A 17,509-nucleotide genomic window follows, 5' to 3' on the forward strand; every position below is an offset into this window, starting at 1 on the left:
GTCTCCCTGGCAATGTGGAGACCAGAACTGGGCCCAGCACTCCTGGTGTGGCCGCACCAGTGCTGAGCAGAGGGCAGGATCAGCTCAACCTGCTGGCAGTGTTTTGCCTGATGCTCCCTTGTTTGCATCAAGGGCATGGTAGTGGATTGAGCTCACATTGGTGTCCATCAAAACCTCTTCTGCACAGTGAATGGCATGGAAAGGAGAGGGGAAGGAGCCACAGAAAACACCTTTCTGTGCTTTTATTCCTCTTTCTGGGTAGCAAACACTTGCTGACACCCTGTTCCCATTGCCTTGGCTTCAGCTTCGGAAGACCTGGGGCTGGCACTCCCCTGCATGAAGCTCTGGTTCACCTGAGATACACCTGGCTCAGGGAACACGTCTCCCTTTGGGGAAGCTCCCATGTTTATCAATGGCCACGACTGTCCTTACAGCTGACCCGGGAGCTGCTGTTTGCGAGGCCTCTGCAATACCCAAATATTGCGGTGCTCTTTGCAGTGCGGGCTGTGCAGATGTCTGGGGTCAGTGGTGACAAATTATGCCGATTCCTCCCACTTCCCGCTATCCTTTCTCATTTCCATTATCTGCCTTTTGTCGAGGCTGTAATTTATTGCATTTTGCAACCTTGTAATTTATGACTTCTTTTTTTTTTCACTTTTTATGATTCTTTCCAAGCTTTCAGAAGTAACAGCTCGGTGTAGCCCAGCGCATTTCATTGTCACACTGGAGGCTCTCCCACCTCCCCCAGCACTAACACTCTTTTCTTGTAACTTGCCTGTTTACTTGCTAAATTATTATTGTGCACTCAATAAAAATTGCATTTAAAAAGTGATAACTGAAATGACATTTAACATGGAAAGCACTTAAGCGTAATTACACTATATGCATTACATCATTTTGTGACAGTTAATAAAAAAAAGCCTGAACAGGGATTTGTGTTGTTGGCTGCAGTGAGTGAGGGCTGCCATTCCCCTGCTTGGAGAAATGAGCTCTCTGCTTCCTGCCCTGCTGTTCTTCCATCTCCTCCTCCACTGCTGCTACCTGGTGTGGTGACAGAAGCCCACCCTGCTATTGTGAGGGCTTGGAGCTGGTGTGATGCGCTCGGTCTGATGTGCTTTATTTCCAGCAGGCAGTTTTTATGGGGTTGTTTGGATGGAGCAGCTTATGGCAGAGCTGTTCCCCCGCAGCCGGCTCTGGAGGGAGCTGGGAGCTCGGTGCTCCGTGCCCTTGCTTTGTGCTGCCCGATGACTTCAGCAGGAATGAAGGGGTTGTGCCAGCCCCCTGCGGTTTGTGGCTTGTTGATATGACTCCTTGATGATTAGATTACCTGCAAATTGCAGCTCCTTGACCATCTGCCACATGAAGGTTGGTGGCTCAGCCCCAGCAGCTGCCCAGCCCTGCAGTCTGTGCTGCACTCCTGTGTGCATTGCCAGCTTCCCCTGCCTTGTCCCCCTGCCTATGTGCTGTAGAACATCTGTGTGCCTGCCTGAAGCTCTGCTGGAGAGCCCAGAAGAGAGCCTTTGGCTGGGGAGGGCTGAAAGGGTATTTCCAGATGATGGGAGATATACAGGTTGGCATTTCCAGGCTGCAGGTGAAGGACTCTTGGAGCAAGCCAAGATACAAAGCATGTGATTCCTGCATTTCAGGGAAACTACATCCATGTCTGGCTTGGGCATGACCCACAGGCTATAAGTAGCAGTGGGCTGCTAGGGAGGTGAGAGGAACAGAGCAAAATGGAAGTGTTGCCTTATTTAAAAGAGGAGCTGGGATAACATGGAACACAGTTTGCCTTGCACAGAAGTACCTACTTGTGAGACTCCCTGGTCTGCTGGTGGGTTTGGAAGAGGGGGGCAGAACAGGTTGCCCAAGGAGGCTGTGGATGCCCCATCCCTGCAGGCATTCAAGGCCAGGCTGGATGTGGCTCTGGGCAGCCTGGGCTGCTGGTTGGTGACCCTGCACATGGCAGGGGGTTGGAGCTGGATGATCATCATGGTCCTTTTCGACCCAGGCCATTCTATGATAAAGAAGATGGTGAGTGCTGTAAGCAAGCTCCCCAGTTTGTCTGTGCAGCATTGCTTCTCTGAGTTGTGACTTGCCCGTCAAGTTAATACCATTGGTTGCTGTAAAGGTCTGCTGGTCACTCTGTTTGAAAATCTCAGAAGCATCTTGAGGTTGAAATAAAGGAGCTTTGTGAACTTGGGTGTTTTTTCCCCTTTCTCTTCCAATGCACACATGACTAGAAGCCATGGGGAGGCAGTAATAATTAATACAGCTGGGGAAGGAATCTCCTGGAGAGGTTGCTTTGTGCTTTTTCAAGGAGAAGTCGTTTCTGGCTGTTGGGTTCTGCTTTTCTTTGTTCCATATTGAACATAAAAGGAAAAATGGAAAAAATCTGTTGATAGATTCATCACCTGCTTGACAGTTGGTCTCACCCGGGAGCTGCTTGGTGTTAGCTTGGTCTAATTCATTAACAAGAAGAAGGAAAAAAAAGGCATCGAAAATGGACATCTCTTTTGAGAGCGCTTAATTCTTGTCAACAAGAGTCAGTTACATCCTACTGAGCACACCTTGTACAATAGCACCTACTTGTGACATTCCCCATCCTGCTGGTGGCTTTGGAAGAGAGGGGCAGAAGGAGGGCAGAGCCCTCTGCTCTCCAGACATGGTGAGGTGTTTCAGAGTTGGTGTTTCAGGTCGCTGAAGCTGATGGCACAGCATCTGTCTGTCTGGGTGCTCACAGAGGGAGCCCATCACTGTGATGTCTGGGTGCAATGCTGCGGCTCCAGGCTGACCTGCTGTGAGTGCTGCTGCCCTGACGGGGAGCTGCTGGCTGGTGGGGCCGTGCGTGGAGGTGAGCAGGGTGCCACCGAGTGGAGAAGTGAATCCTGAAGCATGTTTCCTTCCAGGACTGCTGTGGTTCGGGTTTGGTGATGCTTTAAGATGGGTATCGATAATTGGAACACACAGAGGAGGATGTGGTTTACATAATTATCAGGGTTTTCTTTCTGATGCAAAGGCAAAGCCGGCGCTATTGTTCACAACCGTGCACTGTCCAGCTCCATTCCAGCCGAGCTCTGTGTGCAGCAGGCAGGTGCTCCAGCACTGCTCTGGGTGCAGATCCTGACCTCTCCATATGCAGCAGGAGGCAGAACCACGCAGCCCTGGAGATGCTGGTTTCTTTTTTAGAGCTCTCTCCTTAGTTTTGGGAGGGAAGCTACAAGGTGGCATTACGAGCACCTGCTGCTCAGCCCTCAGATGTCTCCCACTTTAGTTTAAATGTCGCCTGAAAAAAAAAAAAACCTCGTAGCCAGGTTTTCCCTTCGAGCAGTCAGGCTTTAAGCTCTCGCTGCTGCTGTTTAGAGCAACGCTAATTAACATTCCGGGCAAAGGAGCAGGGAAGGAAAATGCTTCTGATTTGCAAATGCCACTTTGCTCTTCTGGCATTGTCCCTCGGGGAGAGGATGGCAGCGTTGGGCTCTCCTTCCCCCTGCCTTGTGCTGCCCTGGTGAGGAGCTGCTGTCTGGGCACAGCCCTGCTCCCTGTGCCTGCTGTGCAGCAGTGCAGGACCCGTGGGGCTCTGGGTGCTGGGGAGCTGGGGCTGGCACACACCTTCAGCAAGGGAGCGCTTGCTGGGGCTGCCATGCTGTGAGCTGCCTGCTGCCCTGATGGTAAACTGTGAGCAAGTGGGGATGGAATCAGGAATTGGCACCATGCTGTCAGGAGGGATTAATGCCTGTCTGTGATTAACTTCCTGCTGGAACTGCAGCCTGTCCATTGCTGTCCATTGCTCTGCTGTGTGTGGGGCCCAGCTCAGATCCAGAGCATTCTTGCACAGAGTGGGTCTGAATCATAAGAGTCATGGAGTGGGTTGGTTGGAAGGGACCCCCCCATCCCCATCCCTGCTGTGGGCTGGCTGCCCCCCAGCTCAGGCTGCCCATGGCCCCTCCGTAGCTTGGGGCACCTCCAGGGATGGCACCCACAGCTCTGGGCAGCACTGCCAGCACCTCACTGCCCTCTGAGCAAAGAATTTTCCCCTAACATCTCACCTAATCTGCGCTCTTGTAGTTTAAAGCCATTACCCCTTGTCCTTTTACTATCAAGCAGCATGAAATGTCACTCTCCCTCCTGCTTACAAGTTCCCCTCAAGTACTGGATGGCTGCAGTGAAGTGTCCCCAGAGCCTTCTCTTCTCATGTTGACCCCCCCCAGCTCCCTCTGCTTGTCTCCATAGGAGAGGTTCTCCTGTCTGCTGAGCATCTTCATGGCCTCCTCAGGACCTGTTCCAACAGCCCCACATCTCTGGTTCTGGGGACCTCAGGCCTGAATGCAACATTGCAGGTGGGGCATCACAAGGGCAGAGCAGAGCGGGACGGTCCCCTCCCTGCCCTCATCTCCTTGCCTTAATTGTTGTCTGAAGCCAAGAATGAAAATGTTACCGTATGGGGGAAGAACAAATGAAATTGGATTTTGTAGCCTACGAGAGCAGCAACTAAAGTAGCACATAAATCTCGGTGTATGTAATGGGGCACAGCAGCATGAGGCAGAAGTGCCTGTTCTTCATTAACGCTGGATCTTTCCACCAGGAACATTGTTTTAAACTGCAGCAAGGGATTTTCAAATGGGGCATCGCGCAGCATTTCCAAGTTGGATGCGAGGCCTCAGAGTGTTCTGTGAGTGGAGGAACCTCCATTAGTGGGTGTCCTTAAGAGCAGGTCAGGGGGATGTGTTGGCAGTGCTGTGCCAGCTTTGTTAGGGATTTTGGGGGTTTTTTTTTTCCTCCATCACCTGTAAGAGGAAGGATAAACATGAGGATGTGTGGAAGGAATCTATCTGCAGGTCTGTTCTCTGTGTTCCATGGGGATAAGGCCAAACACAGTGAGCCTGTGCTGCAGCAGAGAGCAGGGCTGCGGGGGGCACAGGCAGGGCAGGGAGCCTGGGGGGGGCTCAGGCACACGGGGCTCTTCCAGCCTTGCTCCCAAGTGTCCGGGGATTTGCAGAAATGCTTCTGGTGCCGGAGATTAGGGAGAAAAGCTTGTAAACACAAATCCCTGAAGATCAGAGAGAGCCCCAAAACCCACATCAAAAGGTAAAGAAAGAGAATGGCCAAGTTGCTATTTTTAAAAGTGCCCTCCCCCCACCCACACACACACCCACTTTCTTTAATAGATCATTACTCTGCAGAAAACTGTGGGGTAACTGTTGATATTGCTGATGTGTGCTGGCCTAGATTCCCATCGCAGTGGCTCTAATAGGAGATTTAGTTTAATTCCATGTCAGTGGAGTTATCCCAAATTCACATCACTGCAGCTGAGGGCTGCGTTTGCCCGTGGTGGCCATCAGGAAGAGCAGAAGGAGGCATGGGGTAAATGTGACCCTGATTCTTGTTGAGTTAGAAGGAAAGGCTGCAAAATGCATCTGAGAGCTCGAGGGCTGCACAGCCATTCTCCACAGCCCTTCCTGCAAGAAGCTGCAGCTTTCTGGCATGGGAAATGAAGCTGTTTGGGTACAGAAGCCCCAGTGGTCGTTTACTTGAAGCCAGGTCCCTAAAGGCTGGGATGACCCGTTTGGAAATTGATTTGAATCATTGCTTCTAGGTAAGCCAGCAGGAAACTGTGTTGAGTTGAACGGATATAACTGTGGATTTTTGGGAGGGTTTGCACTGTTTGATCAACACACCCTTTGAGATGAACTTTTCCTTGCTTTGGGCATGGCCAAAATGTGGGCATTGCAAGCATTGCAGCATCATTTTGTCCTCATAGTGTTGATGGGGTAAGTGGGGCACGATGCACAGTGCAGAGGGGCCGACTGCTGATAGGGACGGTGTAAAGGTGAAACACAGCAGTACAGCACATCTTCATCCATGAGAGCAGCGCTCCTGGGCTGTGCTAGGCACAATTTGCTGATCTAAAGAATTGCAGCTGTTCTGAATAGACGTGGTTTAATGCAACTGGTTAAACTCCTCTGCATATATCCTGGAGGAAAGCTCTTAATGCGCGCTTTAAAAAGACTTTGCATTGACTTCTGAAGCCTCTGGATTTCTGTGCTGGATAATCAAGAGAGCATCCGGAGTCAAAGATCAGGTGATTTTGACTTGTTTGTTATGTTTCATCTTGCTGCATGAGTGTGTATTCATAGCCAGTGTGTGGTCTCTGGTGTGGACACGTGTCCGTGCAGGCGCAGGGGTTTGAGGTGCTGCAGGACCAGCCCGTACAGAGCCTGCATCCCATTGGAGCCTGGACTTTTCCAGCAATGTGGTGGTTTGTTTTCACAGCCCTTCGCGTGCAAGCAGCAGCCCGAGCTTGGAGCTGTGACACCGCATCACCCAGGGGGAGGCTCAGCCTTTGCAGGTGCCCAGGCGGCTCTGGTGCTCCGAGTGCTCCCGTATGAGGCTGAAAGCAGCTTTCCAGGCCAGGAGAGGTTTTACATAATTCAAGCTGACCGTGCGCAGCCCTTTATTGCTGTCTAGCAGCTAAATTATGTGTAGCAGACTCTGGGCTGCTTCAGATCCTGGGTGGAGAGCAGCAGTCCTGTGGGCAGATCAGGGCATGGCTTGGAGATGAGGGTGCCACTGTTGCCCCCAGAAGGGTGGGGGATGCGGTGTCCCCCGCAGTGCAGGATGAGGGCTGCAGCTCTGCCGCCTCTTTGCTTCAACTGCAACTGGCTGACCCCAAAGAGCACCTTAGCTGCCCATTTCCCTGCCCTCTTCATGCTGTGCAGGGCTGCCTTTAGCTGTAAAGGGGGAAGGAAGGAGCACAGCAGGGAAATGGCACTGCACAGGGAGGGGGAGATGGGGTTAGCAAATGTCAAGCTGTTTGCTTCCTGCCTTCCCTCTTGAGAAAATCCGAGGGCGGAGGTGGCAGTGGCTCTCACTGAGGATGAGGCCCCGGCTGTGGCCAGGGCACAGCTCTTGGCTCAGCGCTGGTTCTGCAGAGCCCTCGTTTGGCTGCAGACAGCAGCATTCCCAAGGTGAGCCTGCTGCAGGGCCCCGTGCTGTCCTGAGCCATAAGGGACAGGCCAGACTGGGGCTCAGAGAGCTGCCAGGGGGCCCAGCAGTTCCACAGCAGCCCAAGCACAGCCTGCAGGTCAGGGCAGGGCCTCCTGCTGCAGCCGTTGTTGCTGCAGCCATTGTTGCAGCAGCCAGGTCCTTGTGCAGAGACCTTATCTGGGTCAGTGCACAGAGCTGATCAGCACAGGGCTGGCTCCGGGAGGCTGAAATACTGTTCCGGTCCCTGCTGCCCTGTAATAGCACCTGGGGTGAAAGAACTGACTGATGCATGGCTGTTGTTGGGCAGAGCACAGCACAGCCTCATCTCAGTGCATCCCACTGCTCTGCTGCCTGCAGTGCCTTGCTTTGCTTTGCACCATCGTTAAGCACTGGGGTATGAACTGCAGCTGTCCAAGGCAGGTGCAGTGGATTCTTAGGAAGGAAAAACATTTCTGGAAGATGAGAATTTCTGCTCGTGCTCTGCTTGTCCTCAGGCTGTGTGGTGTTGTGGTGCTGGGACTGTGTTGGGGGTGGGGTGGGTTGGGGAGCTGTGAGTGCTCCGAGCCCCAGCAGCTCACAGGATGTACGGGCATGGAGCTGATGGAGATGAGCGCTGTCTGCCATGCACCAGGAGCACACGGGTGGGTTTAGAGAACAAATGTTCTGACACAGTATCAGATCTGTTTCTTCAATGATACAGTTGCTACTACAAATGGGTATTGATAGTATGATGTGCTACAGCCTCTGCATTTTAGCAAGGCTCCTTCAGTTCTGCTGGTGTACGTGGCCTCAGCTGCTTATTCCTGCAGCTGTGCAGTGTTTGGGCTGAATGCGGGACATCCTGGCTGTGCTGTTTGCTCTGGGTCCCTGACCCTGCATGCAGTTTGGAGCGGCAGTTTCACTGCCCTGAGGTCAGCTCCAAGCACCAGGTCAGGAGAGAATTTCCATGAGCATGGCAAAATGAAGCCCCTGTGCTACAGCTGGGGGAGCTTCATGGCTTGCAGTGCCCTCACTAGCACCAAAGCACTGCTCAGCTGTGTAGCACTGCGGGCACAGGGGGACACCTCTGCTTCCTTGCCCTGTGCTCCCTCCCTGAGCATGGGCACTGCTTCTGTCTGGAGCCAACAGGAGCCATTGTTCTGTTTCATAATAGGGAAGTGCTGATGTTAGGATGCCCTCCTTACCCGGAGCGCTCTCCTTGAAGATTGCTCCTCTTTGCTTTCCTAATTGCTGCTGCTCAGCTGGAGGTAGCGCACGCCTTCCAAACGCATTATTTTGTTATGCTGCTGCTTACCAAAGGGAAAAGAGAATATAAGAGAATATTGCGTTGTGCTGAGTTTTTCCTCTTTAACCTTCTGCGTGCTGATGCTTTTCTCTGATGTGGGACCTTCTCTGTCAGGACGCAGGATGCAGCCCTTGGCTCTCTGAAATGAGAGCATCCAGAACCCATTCCTGCTCAGCTGCAGGTGCCTCTGCAACACAGCCTCTTAGTGGGGCATCTCCTTGGGAATAACTGCTCCCACGCAGCGAGTGCCTGCAGTGAGAGGCGAGGCAGGAGGTGCTGAGTTAGCGCTGAGCATGGGTGGGCTGGGGACCCAAGCACTTTGGCACAGCCTTTGCAGGCAGCAGTGCTTGGAGCTGCCCATCGCTGCCATGGTGGAGTAGGAGGGAGGAGGAGCTCAGCAGAGCAGAAGCTGCAGCAAGACTTGCAGGGAGCATCTGAACACTGCAGCTGGGGCTGGGCAAGGCCAGGAGAGCAGCTCTTTGCTCTGATCAGAGCTCTCTCCTGTAGCTCCAACCCCCAAAACTGTTTTTGCTTAGGCAGAAGGGTCACAAGGAGGCTTCTGGGAGCAGTCTCTGCTGAGGCCCCGAATTTGTCACCAGATGCCTTTTAGTGAGCAGGGGTGTATCCTGCCCCAGCACATCACTTTCTGTGGAGAAATGGGGTGTAATAAGTGATTTCACACTGGACCGGAACACAGTGCCTTCCTTCTGCAGTGTTTCCATCCTGTTCTTGAGCTGCGTGCTGTGCCCATGGAGCACTGCATCCCACCACCATTGCTCACCTCGCCCCTGGCATAGCCCAGAGATCCATCCAAGGTGCTGCCACCAGGTCTGGAAGTGATCCGAGGAGAGACTGGTGTTTCAGAAGCCTGATGCTGGAGCTGGTCCCATCTTGCTGGGGTGGTGCTGGTGCCCACAGTGCTTCCTCAGGGCAGATTCTGTCCTCTGCAGCTGAGGGGGCTGATGTGGAAGAGCTGCAGCTTTTGAGTGCAAGTGCTCACATCTGTGTATCTGTATCTGGTCTCCAGGTTAAGCCTGTTTCTGCGAGCCATGTCCAAATGCTTCTTGAACTCCAGCAGACTTGATGCTGCTGTTCTCAATGTACAAAATGTGGCGAGTGATCCCAGGGAAGGGGCTTGGGGGCTGTTTGTGCTCTCTGGGGGTTCACTGGGATGAGGATGAGCATGGGCAGAGGTGGGGGTGCAGGCAGTATAGGGGCAGCTCAGCTTTTGGCTAAGCAGGATGCTCATAGCCTTCACATGAGAAAGAAGGCAGCTATAAAACCAGTGGGATGGGCAGCCAGCCACGTGCATTATTTAGCTTGCAAAGCCTTCCATCCTCTCTTTTCCTAAGCCTGTGTTGTCACCTGGTCCACATGGCCAACATTTCTCTGTGTTGTAGCTCCAGCTTTTCCATGGGAAGGCTGCAGTACATCCCTGCAGTACTGACCGTCTTTCTGTTATTTCTCTTCTTAGATCTACAATGAGAACAGAAACCTGTTTGAAGTCAAGGAGAACGTGCCCAGAAAATTAGTGGAGAAGGTTGCAGGGGACATCGAGAGCCTGCTGGCCAAGAAAGTCCGTGCTTTAAAGGTAAGGTGATGTGTGCCAGCCCTGGCTGACACTCGGTTTTGAAGCAGATGATTTATGCTGCTGTAGCACTACGCTTTGGGCTTTAAAGTAATTCTATGGTTGTGTGGCTTTTTCTGGGAACCGCATCCGCCAGTTGCACTTATTCACATCAGTGTTTTTTGGCGTATATCTGGGCTGTCGAGTGAGGAAGCATCCCATGAGGATCTGCTATGGGAACTGCTGTAGGTATCTTGTGGATTCGTGTCTCCTCCCAGCAGTCAGGGATGGGACAGTGTGGGGCTGTCAACGGGGCTGACATGGGTGGTGGACATGAATTGAGGAGAAAAAGGTTGTTAAATGTTTGGCTTCTGAGTCTGGGAGGTGCAGGAGATGCTGCTTGGGGTCATCCCTGTGTCTGTGCAGTTTGTGGCTGTGCTTGAGCACGTTTCATACTCTACTCAACATTCCAGAGGTGTGCACCATGTCAGAAGGTGCCAGTTGGACAGTGGCACACCTGGCTGTTGTGACTCTCTTTACCTTGGAGTTTTTGGGCAGGGGTGGTTGGTGCATTGCTAAAGGCTCATGTGGTGCTGGGCCTGGCACAGGAGTGGTTCTCACAGCGCCCAGACCCAGATAAACCAGACCTTGGTGCTGCTTTAGAGATGGAAGAAGTGATCCTCTGAACTGAACTGGGGCTTCCACAAGGCCTCCTTCGGAGGACTGCTGCTGGATGGAGCAATGCCTTGCACACCGTAAGCATGTACATGTTTGGTGCCTTGGGTTGGTGGTGCTGAACATATGGAAATGGGGAAGTTGGTGAGTTGAGAAGTTGGACCTTCCGAATATCCTCCACATTGTACAAAGCTCCTCCAAAGCAGAGGGGATCCCGCAGCTTTCTGCTGTGTTTTCTTCCGCCTCAACTCTCCTCTAAGTTGATTCATCTCTCACAGAGTCATTTCCTCCCCTTCTCTCTCTCATGACTCACAAGAGCGATGATGACTCCTTGAGATGTATTTTTCAGCACGTGAGTCAGGTGGGACTCCATGTGTCGGGGAGGGCAGGTGAGGAGGGAGAAACAGAGCCTCTCCTTGAAGTATGAATTGCCATTTCACTCATGGCCTCTGCAAAGATGCCTCCCTGCCTTGTGTTCTGCAGACGAGAGGAGGAATATTTCCTGTGCTTTGATGAGGCTTTGTAGGAAGGTGCTCGCCAGCCTTCAGGCACGCACGATGGATGCTTAGCACAGGAGTGGCATTCTGATGAGGTGGTGATTCAGTCTGGCCATCAGAGCCCATTTTCCTCTGTTTCTCAGTGAAAATATTAACATGTCATTATGAAAGTTCAACAGTGTGCAGAGAGTTGATTAATAATACATGGTTACTTACCCCGTGTGTTGCCTTTCTAGAAGCAGAAATGAAGCAGAAGGCTGATGATGCTGGTGATGGCTGGTGGCCGCAGTGCTGTGCTGCAGCATGGTGCCAATGCTTGTGGGATGCTCTGGTTCCCCACGGGCATTTCAGAGGAGTGCTGCAGCCAGGGGTGTGTGGCACAGAGGGTAATTGCTTCCCAAAAGAAGCCATTTGCAAAGAGCTGGTTATGTGGATGCTGTCCTTCCCTTTCTGTTCCATCATAGCTGTTGTCAGTTTTATCGTGGGACAGAAGAATTCCCATGAGTGCCTATGAATTCCTCATGTTCCAGCTGGCAATAGAGAACAGCAGCTACAGCTGGTTGCAGGGGGCTTTCTCTCCATGCTCCACACAGCAGCCTCTGTGGGGCAGTGTTCAGCACTGCTGTCCTCTTCCTCCAGTGCCCTGCACCCTTTCTGCATGACTGGACACCAGCTGAGGGGCTCCCCCTGCCTACACTGCTGAGCTTGCCCTTGTTAGGGCCAAGAAAAAAACATATTTTACCCTAAGGAAAGGAAAGGTGGTGGATTGCCATGTTACTGCTGGGGTTTCAATGTCTCTGCATCACCTCTGCTGGGTGTCACAGCTGGTTGGCTCCTGGCTCAGCATCGTCTGAAGCCAGGATTCAAGAGGCCATTGGATTGCCAAGCATGTTCTTTTGCCATCCTTCTCTGACTTGAGTTTCCTATCTTGTTCCTTCATCTCCTCGTGTATTTAGAGGCACTCTTCCTTTTACATGTGCCTGGAAAGACTTGTACCTGCAGGCTGGGACTGCTTTGAGCTCATTTAGGAGGCCAACCACCTTCATTTCAGTCTTGCTGGTGTTTTACATCCTGTTTCTAGCAACTCCTGCAGGCTGGGATGTCTCTCAGAGCCAGAGTCCCTGCTGTCCTGGTGAAGCCAAGGCTGAGTCATCATTGGGGAACATGTGGTGGGACTGTGTGCCACCTCCAAGTCCCCAACACGAGGGGTATCTCCTCCCATCCCTCTGGTTTCCTTCCCTCAGTGTAGCCTTCCAAGGGCTCCCTCTTTCCCCAGCTTCCCACGCCATCAAATCCAGCCCTTAACTCCTCTGCTTTGGAAAGCCCCCCCCTTCCCCCCCCCATGCAGGCTGAGGATGTGCTGATGTTATTTCTGCTCAGTGCCTCAGATAATCCTTCTATTGCCACAAAAGCTTCTCCGCAGTGAAGGTTGATATGGGGAGCAGTGCCAGGAGGAGCCCTCAGTTGTGGTGCCCCAGCTCCTCCAGGCTGCAGGCAGCATCAGCAGGTGATGCACAGAGCTGTGCCTGGGCCATTCCCCCCCATGGCTCTGCAGGCAGAGGAGGAGGCAGTCTGGGTTTGGTGGAGGAGGTGGCCGGGAGGGGGATATTTTAGATCCCAGGCAATGTTTTAGGCTTGTTTCTACTTCTTTATACAGTTCTTGCGAGGGCTGCTTTGGATGACTGCTTCATCCTTCACAAATTTAAACACAGACAATTTGCTTTCCCTCCTGAGAACAGCACATCCCACAGTTTACTGAGTGGGTTATGCCCTGAAGCAAGCTATTTATACACCCTGACCTGCCTAACGGCTGCTGCTGGTGCTGCTGCTCTTCCCCAACTCCACCAGAGCCCTCTCCATCCCCAAAGCACCCCAGTGCTGTGCTGCATGGCACACGGGGGGCAAGGGGCTCTGGCTGCTCCAGCCCTGGCTCCTTGAAACCCTGTGTCTCTGTGTGGACACATCTGCTGCCCCAGGGGTGTGGGGCTTGCAAGTTGCGTGTAGTTTTCATCAGTGGCCAAATCTTTTGGCTGCAGGTGAAGTGTGTTGTACTTCCCATGGAGCTCAGCTATGGGCAGCATGCAGCACGATGTCTGCAGGCACGCAGACCTCCCCTGTCCCCCTTTGGCACTGATTTGGTGGGAGAAAGGGCATCTGTGGATGGAGGCTGAGCAGAGCAGTGTTGTGTGTCTTGGAGCATTTGGTGTGTATGTGTGCATGCTGCACATGCACAGCCTGGACAAATCCATTGCAGTGGAGGAAGCAACAGCAGTTAACCGCAGTTAGTTGTGGCTTTTCTCTTAGTGTGGAATCTGGTTCCATCTGGGGATCTTCTGTACTTCAAAAGCACGTTGCAGGAATGGGCTCCTTGTATCCAGGGGGTCTGAGTGAGCTTTGGGGGTTGTGGCGCTCCCACCCCCTTGCCTGGGGTGCTGTGGGTGAAAAGCTGGAAGCTGGGGCTTGTTGCACAGTGGATCTGCAGATGTAGGGCCGGGATTTTCTTACTGCCTTAAGCGAATCTCTCAGTTTTCTCTCCAGTTTCCACCCACCGCCCTCAAGCCTTGGGCTTTCCCACTTGCTGGTGCTTTTTCCTTGCTTCTTCCTTCTGCAGTGAGGGGGTAGGCAGCATTTGGCCTCGCTTCCAGCTCCTGGGATGGAGGCAGGGGGAAGCCGGGTGTGCAGCTGTGGAGCACAGAGCTGGGCAGCAGCCGGCAGTGCTGTCAGCCCTGGCTGCACGGTGCCTTGCTGGGACCAGGTCCAGGCTCCATCTCCGGCTGGCACACGCACGGATCAAGAGTGCAGAGGGGATTTCATTGGACAGGTTTATCCCTTCAACAATCCTCGCTAGCCCCAAGATTTGCCTTGCAGGTATATGGCGAACAGAGCCCTTATCAGTTCTTCTGCTCCCTGATAGGGACAATGAAAGGTTCCACTTGTCTGAAGAGCTGTAAAAATTGGCACGGGGTGAAGCATTTCTCAGCCCGGCAGTGAGCAGCTCTGCCAAGGGACAAAGGATGCCAGCATCCTGCAGGAGGTGACACCTCATAGCCACCACGGCTCAGGCTTTGTGTCTCCTGGGCTGCAGCCCTGTGCCATCCCATTGCCCTACAGCTTAACCCCAGTTCTGTGCAGGGATGTGCACAGCACACTTGTTCACACTGTCCCATCTGCACAGTGATGCACGTGAGCCTGCCTTCCTCCTGCACTGCATCCTTTGGCATCCGTGCAGGAGGGACCGCAGCTGGCATCCACCTCACTTGTGCTGAAGTGCAAAGCATTTAAAGGTATAATCTCTTTGCCTTGTTAATTAATAGTGCCAAATCCATCTCTTCTTCGCTAATTGCTGGTTGGTGGCTTTTGTTCCCATTCTACCCTTAATTCCCTGCTCAGATTCTCGGCTGACCAGCCCGTCTGTTTGTTTCTTTTCTCAGCCGTACATGTGTGTGTGTGTGTGTTAGTGTTAGTGTTGGGCTGGACCTGCTCCACTAATCCAATTTGAATCCAATCTCCCAGGTCTGGAATTGTAATTTACAGATTGCAGAGGGGAGCGAGCAGGACCCGCACACCGGGATGGTGCTTTATTGTCTAATCTAATCAGGGGCAATCAGATGTTCATAACGAGTCTATCAAGGCTGTATTGGGGCAGTTTGCTGAGCAATGGAACCAGCTTTCTTAATAGCTCTAATGCGATTTAGGGCTTCCTACACTTTCATGCAGATTATGTCGAGTGTTTCCCTTTCTTTTCCCATGAGCACCCAGCAGGAGCCCGGCCCCCATGGCTGTGCTGCTCAGCACTGCAGAGCTCTGCATTGGACCCCTGAGCCCGTCCTGCTGGGAGGAGCCCAACTCCTTCCCCTCTGGTTAGTGACAGATTATGGCTGTCACTTGCTTCTGCTCTGGGTATGAGCACCCCTGGAGGTGCCCAAGGCTGGGGCTGGGTGGGCCCTGGTCTGGTAGGGGCCAACCTGCCCACTGCAGGGCTTGGAACTGGATGGCCTTCAAGGCCCCTTCCAACCTAAGCCATTCTATGATTTACTTTCTGAAACTCACACGGCTGCAGGTCAGACCTGTGTGGGCCTTTGTAGTGCTCTCCCAGTGCCTGGAGCAAAAAGAAAGCAAACCAGGATAGTAGGTGGGTCAACATCCCAGCAACAGCTGTCAGACCCAGAGCAGAGTCGCCTTCTGATTCTTGCCTTCCCGTTCTAGCAAATTGCAGCTATCCCTGTAGCTTCTTACCCTGCCAGATGAGCAGGAAGCCTTCACCTTGAGCTCTGCAGCACCCAGCTGCGCCCCCAGTGCTGTGCCCTGCAATGCACCTGGGGCTCACAGCTTCCTTCCTGTCCCAGGGCCATCCTTAACCTCCAGCATGGCAGGGCTGGCTCCTTCCATGGCATGGCTGGAAGGATAAAAGAAGATGGGTAGAGCTTACTTGCCTGGTTGATAGAAAGAAAGATGGGAGGGGAGTAAATGGGGAGAGATGTGTGTCAGTGAGGGAACTGGTGCTGAGGAAGGAAATCATCATTCAATTCTTAGCAAAACAAATTTTGGACACAGTTAGGAAGAAGCGGTCACGATGATAGGAAAGTCAAAGGCACCGTGTCACTGAAAAGGGGATTTATTCGAATTTCCCTGGTTAGTTTTGGCGTGAGGAAATTCATTTCCATGGCAGTTTGGCAGTGGGAGTCACTGCTGTGCCCGGGGCTGTGCTGCCCCAGGGCTGCCAGCAGCAGAGCTCACAGGGCTGTAATGCTCACAGGGCTGTAATGCTCACAGGGCTGTAATGCTCACAGGGCTGTAATGCTCACAGGGCTGTCGTGCTGTCTGTCAGCTCTGACACCCAGGGCTGTGGCAGGAGGCCAAGAGCAAGTGCCACGGTGCAGGCAGCCATGCCCCCTCCTGCTTGGGCTCTGCCTGCAGCTTGGAGCTGGAAGGCACCATCCTCCCCTTGCAAGGAGCTGCAGCACTTTGACACCCAGCCCTGCCCCGGGGTGAGGAGCTGATGTACATCCCCGGAGCAGCTGAAGGCCATTAAATGTTTGAGTGATGCTGCAACAATTGTGGAAATCTCTCTGATAGGCATCTAGCATATCTTAATAAAAAAATAATAAAAAGAAGAGGCGACAAGAATGTAAATTGCACATGCAATTGTGATAAAGAGCCAGAGATAACATTAAAGAGATGGTATCAATTTAATGCACGCTCGGTGCCGCAGCCTGTGATGTGCTCTGTGCACAGCAGCTGCTGCTCGCTGCCAGCTCCCATCACGGTGCCTATACTGTGGGTACCCAGCATGGGGCAGCCCCACACATTCCCCCATCCGTGGTGCCCTCTGCCCCCCGGGCATCCCGCAGCCCTTCCTACTGCTGCCTTAAGAAAAGCGAAGTGGAGCCTCCGGGTCTCCACCAGCCGTCGGTTGCGGTCATCTCCCTCCCCGTGTGTCTGCCCGGACCTTTCTTCGTGCCCAAGTCCCGCTGCCCCCCATGGAAGCCCAGCAGCGGCCGCACGGTGCTGCCCTGCCCGCAGCGCACCAGCAGATGGCAGAGCCTCGATGCGAGCAGCTGCTGGAGGAGCTGGGCTGCGGGCCGCTCCCTTCGTCCCCCGCTTCTGCCCACTGCCCTCAGTGCTGTATCCCCACGGTTCCTGCCCACCTCCCCGGGCAGCCGTGCCGGTGTCCGACCGCTCAAACCCAGAACCTCTGCAATGGCACCTCTGCTTTGCTGCCTCTGTGCTGAGCATCCCTAAAACCTGCGCCGTAATAGCATCCCTGCTAATTATATCACTGCACATTTATTTCATGGTAATGTTATTGCTGGCCCCAGGCATCACCGCTATCATTGGGAAACATCGAACGATCACAGCTCTTTATCTGCCTCCATTAAACCTGGCAGCGGCGTCTGCTTATAAGTTTGCCCTCTGATGAGAGCCAAGGGTTGATGAGCGGGGGGTCCTGGGGGGGGAGCTCAGCAAGGGGCAGGTGGCAGCAGTGCTCAGGGAGTGGGCTGTGGGTTGTGCCATGGGCTGTGCTATGGTTTGAGCCCTGGGTTGTACCCAGAGTTGTGCTCTGGGCTGTTGTGGGCTGTGCCATGGGCTGTGCCCTGGGTTGTGCTGTGGGTTGTGCTGTGGGTTGTGCCGTGGTTTGAGCCCTGGGTTGTACCCTGGGTTGTGCTCTGGGCTGTTCTGTGTGCTTTGCCATGGGCTGTGCCATAGGCTGTGCTACAGGCTGTGCTGTGGGTTGTGCCAATGGTTGTGCTGTGGGCTGTGCCATGAGCTGTTTTATGGGCTATGTGCTGGCTCCCCAGTGGTGGGCAGGTTGCTGAGGTCCCTCCCCCAGTCCCAAGAAGCAGTTGCTATCAGTTTTGCTGTGCCTGGCCAGCATCCTTGTGGTTATGGTGAGAAGAGCTCTAAGCGAGGAGTGAGTGGGCCAAGAGCTGGTCTGAAATGGGGTCAATACATGGCATGCAGACAAAAGGCACTGCCAAGCAGACCGCATCGAGTCTCCTG

General features: G+C 53.3%; 1 protein-coding gene across 4 annotated transcripts in view; it reads left to right on the plus strand.

The window, feature by feature from the left end:
• CACNA2D2 (calcium voltage-gated channel auxiliary subunit alpha2delta 2) overlaps window positions 1-17,509 on the plus strand; it is a 120,127-nt gene that overhangs the window by 50,458 nt on the left and 52,160 nt on the right. For all 4 annotated transcript variants that reach the window (XM_085517123.1, XM_015874547.2, XM_015874546.3 and 1 more), the window contains one exon: window positions 9,744-9,860. Coding sequence is in view for 2 of the 4 variants with exons in the window: in XM_015874547.2 (XP_015730033.1) it covers window positions 9,744-9,860 (117 nt within the window). In the remaining 2 variants the exon portion in view is untranslated. The remainder of the gene's footprint in view (window positions 1-9,743; window positions 9,861-17,509) is intronic.

Source organism: Coturnix japonica, chromosome 15, assembly GCF_054131305.1.
Source record: "Coturnix japonica strain WE chromosome 15, WE-NBRP24, whole genome shotgun sequence".
Taxonomy (NCBI): domain Eukaryota; kingdom Metazoa; phylum Chordata; class Aves; order Galliformes; family Phasianidae; genus Coturnix; species Coturnix japonica.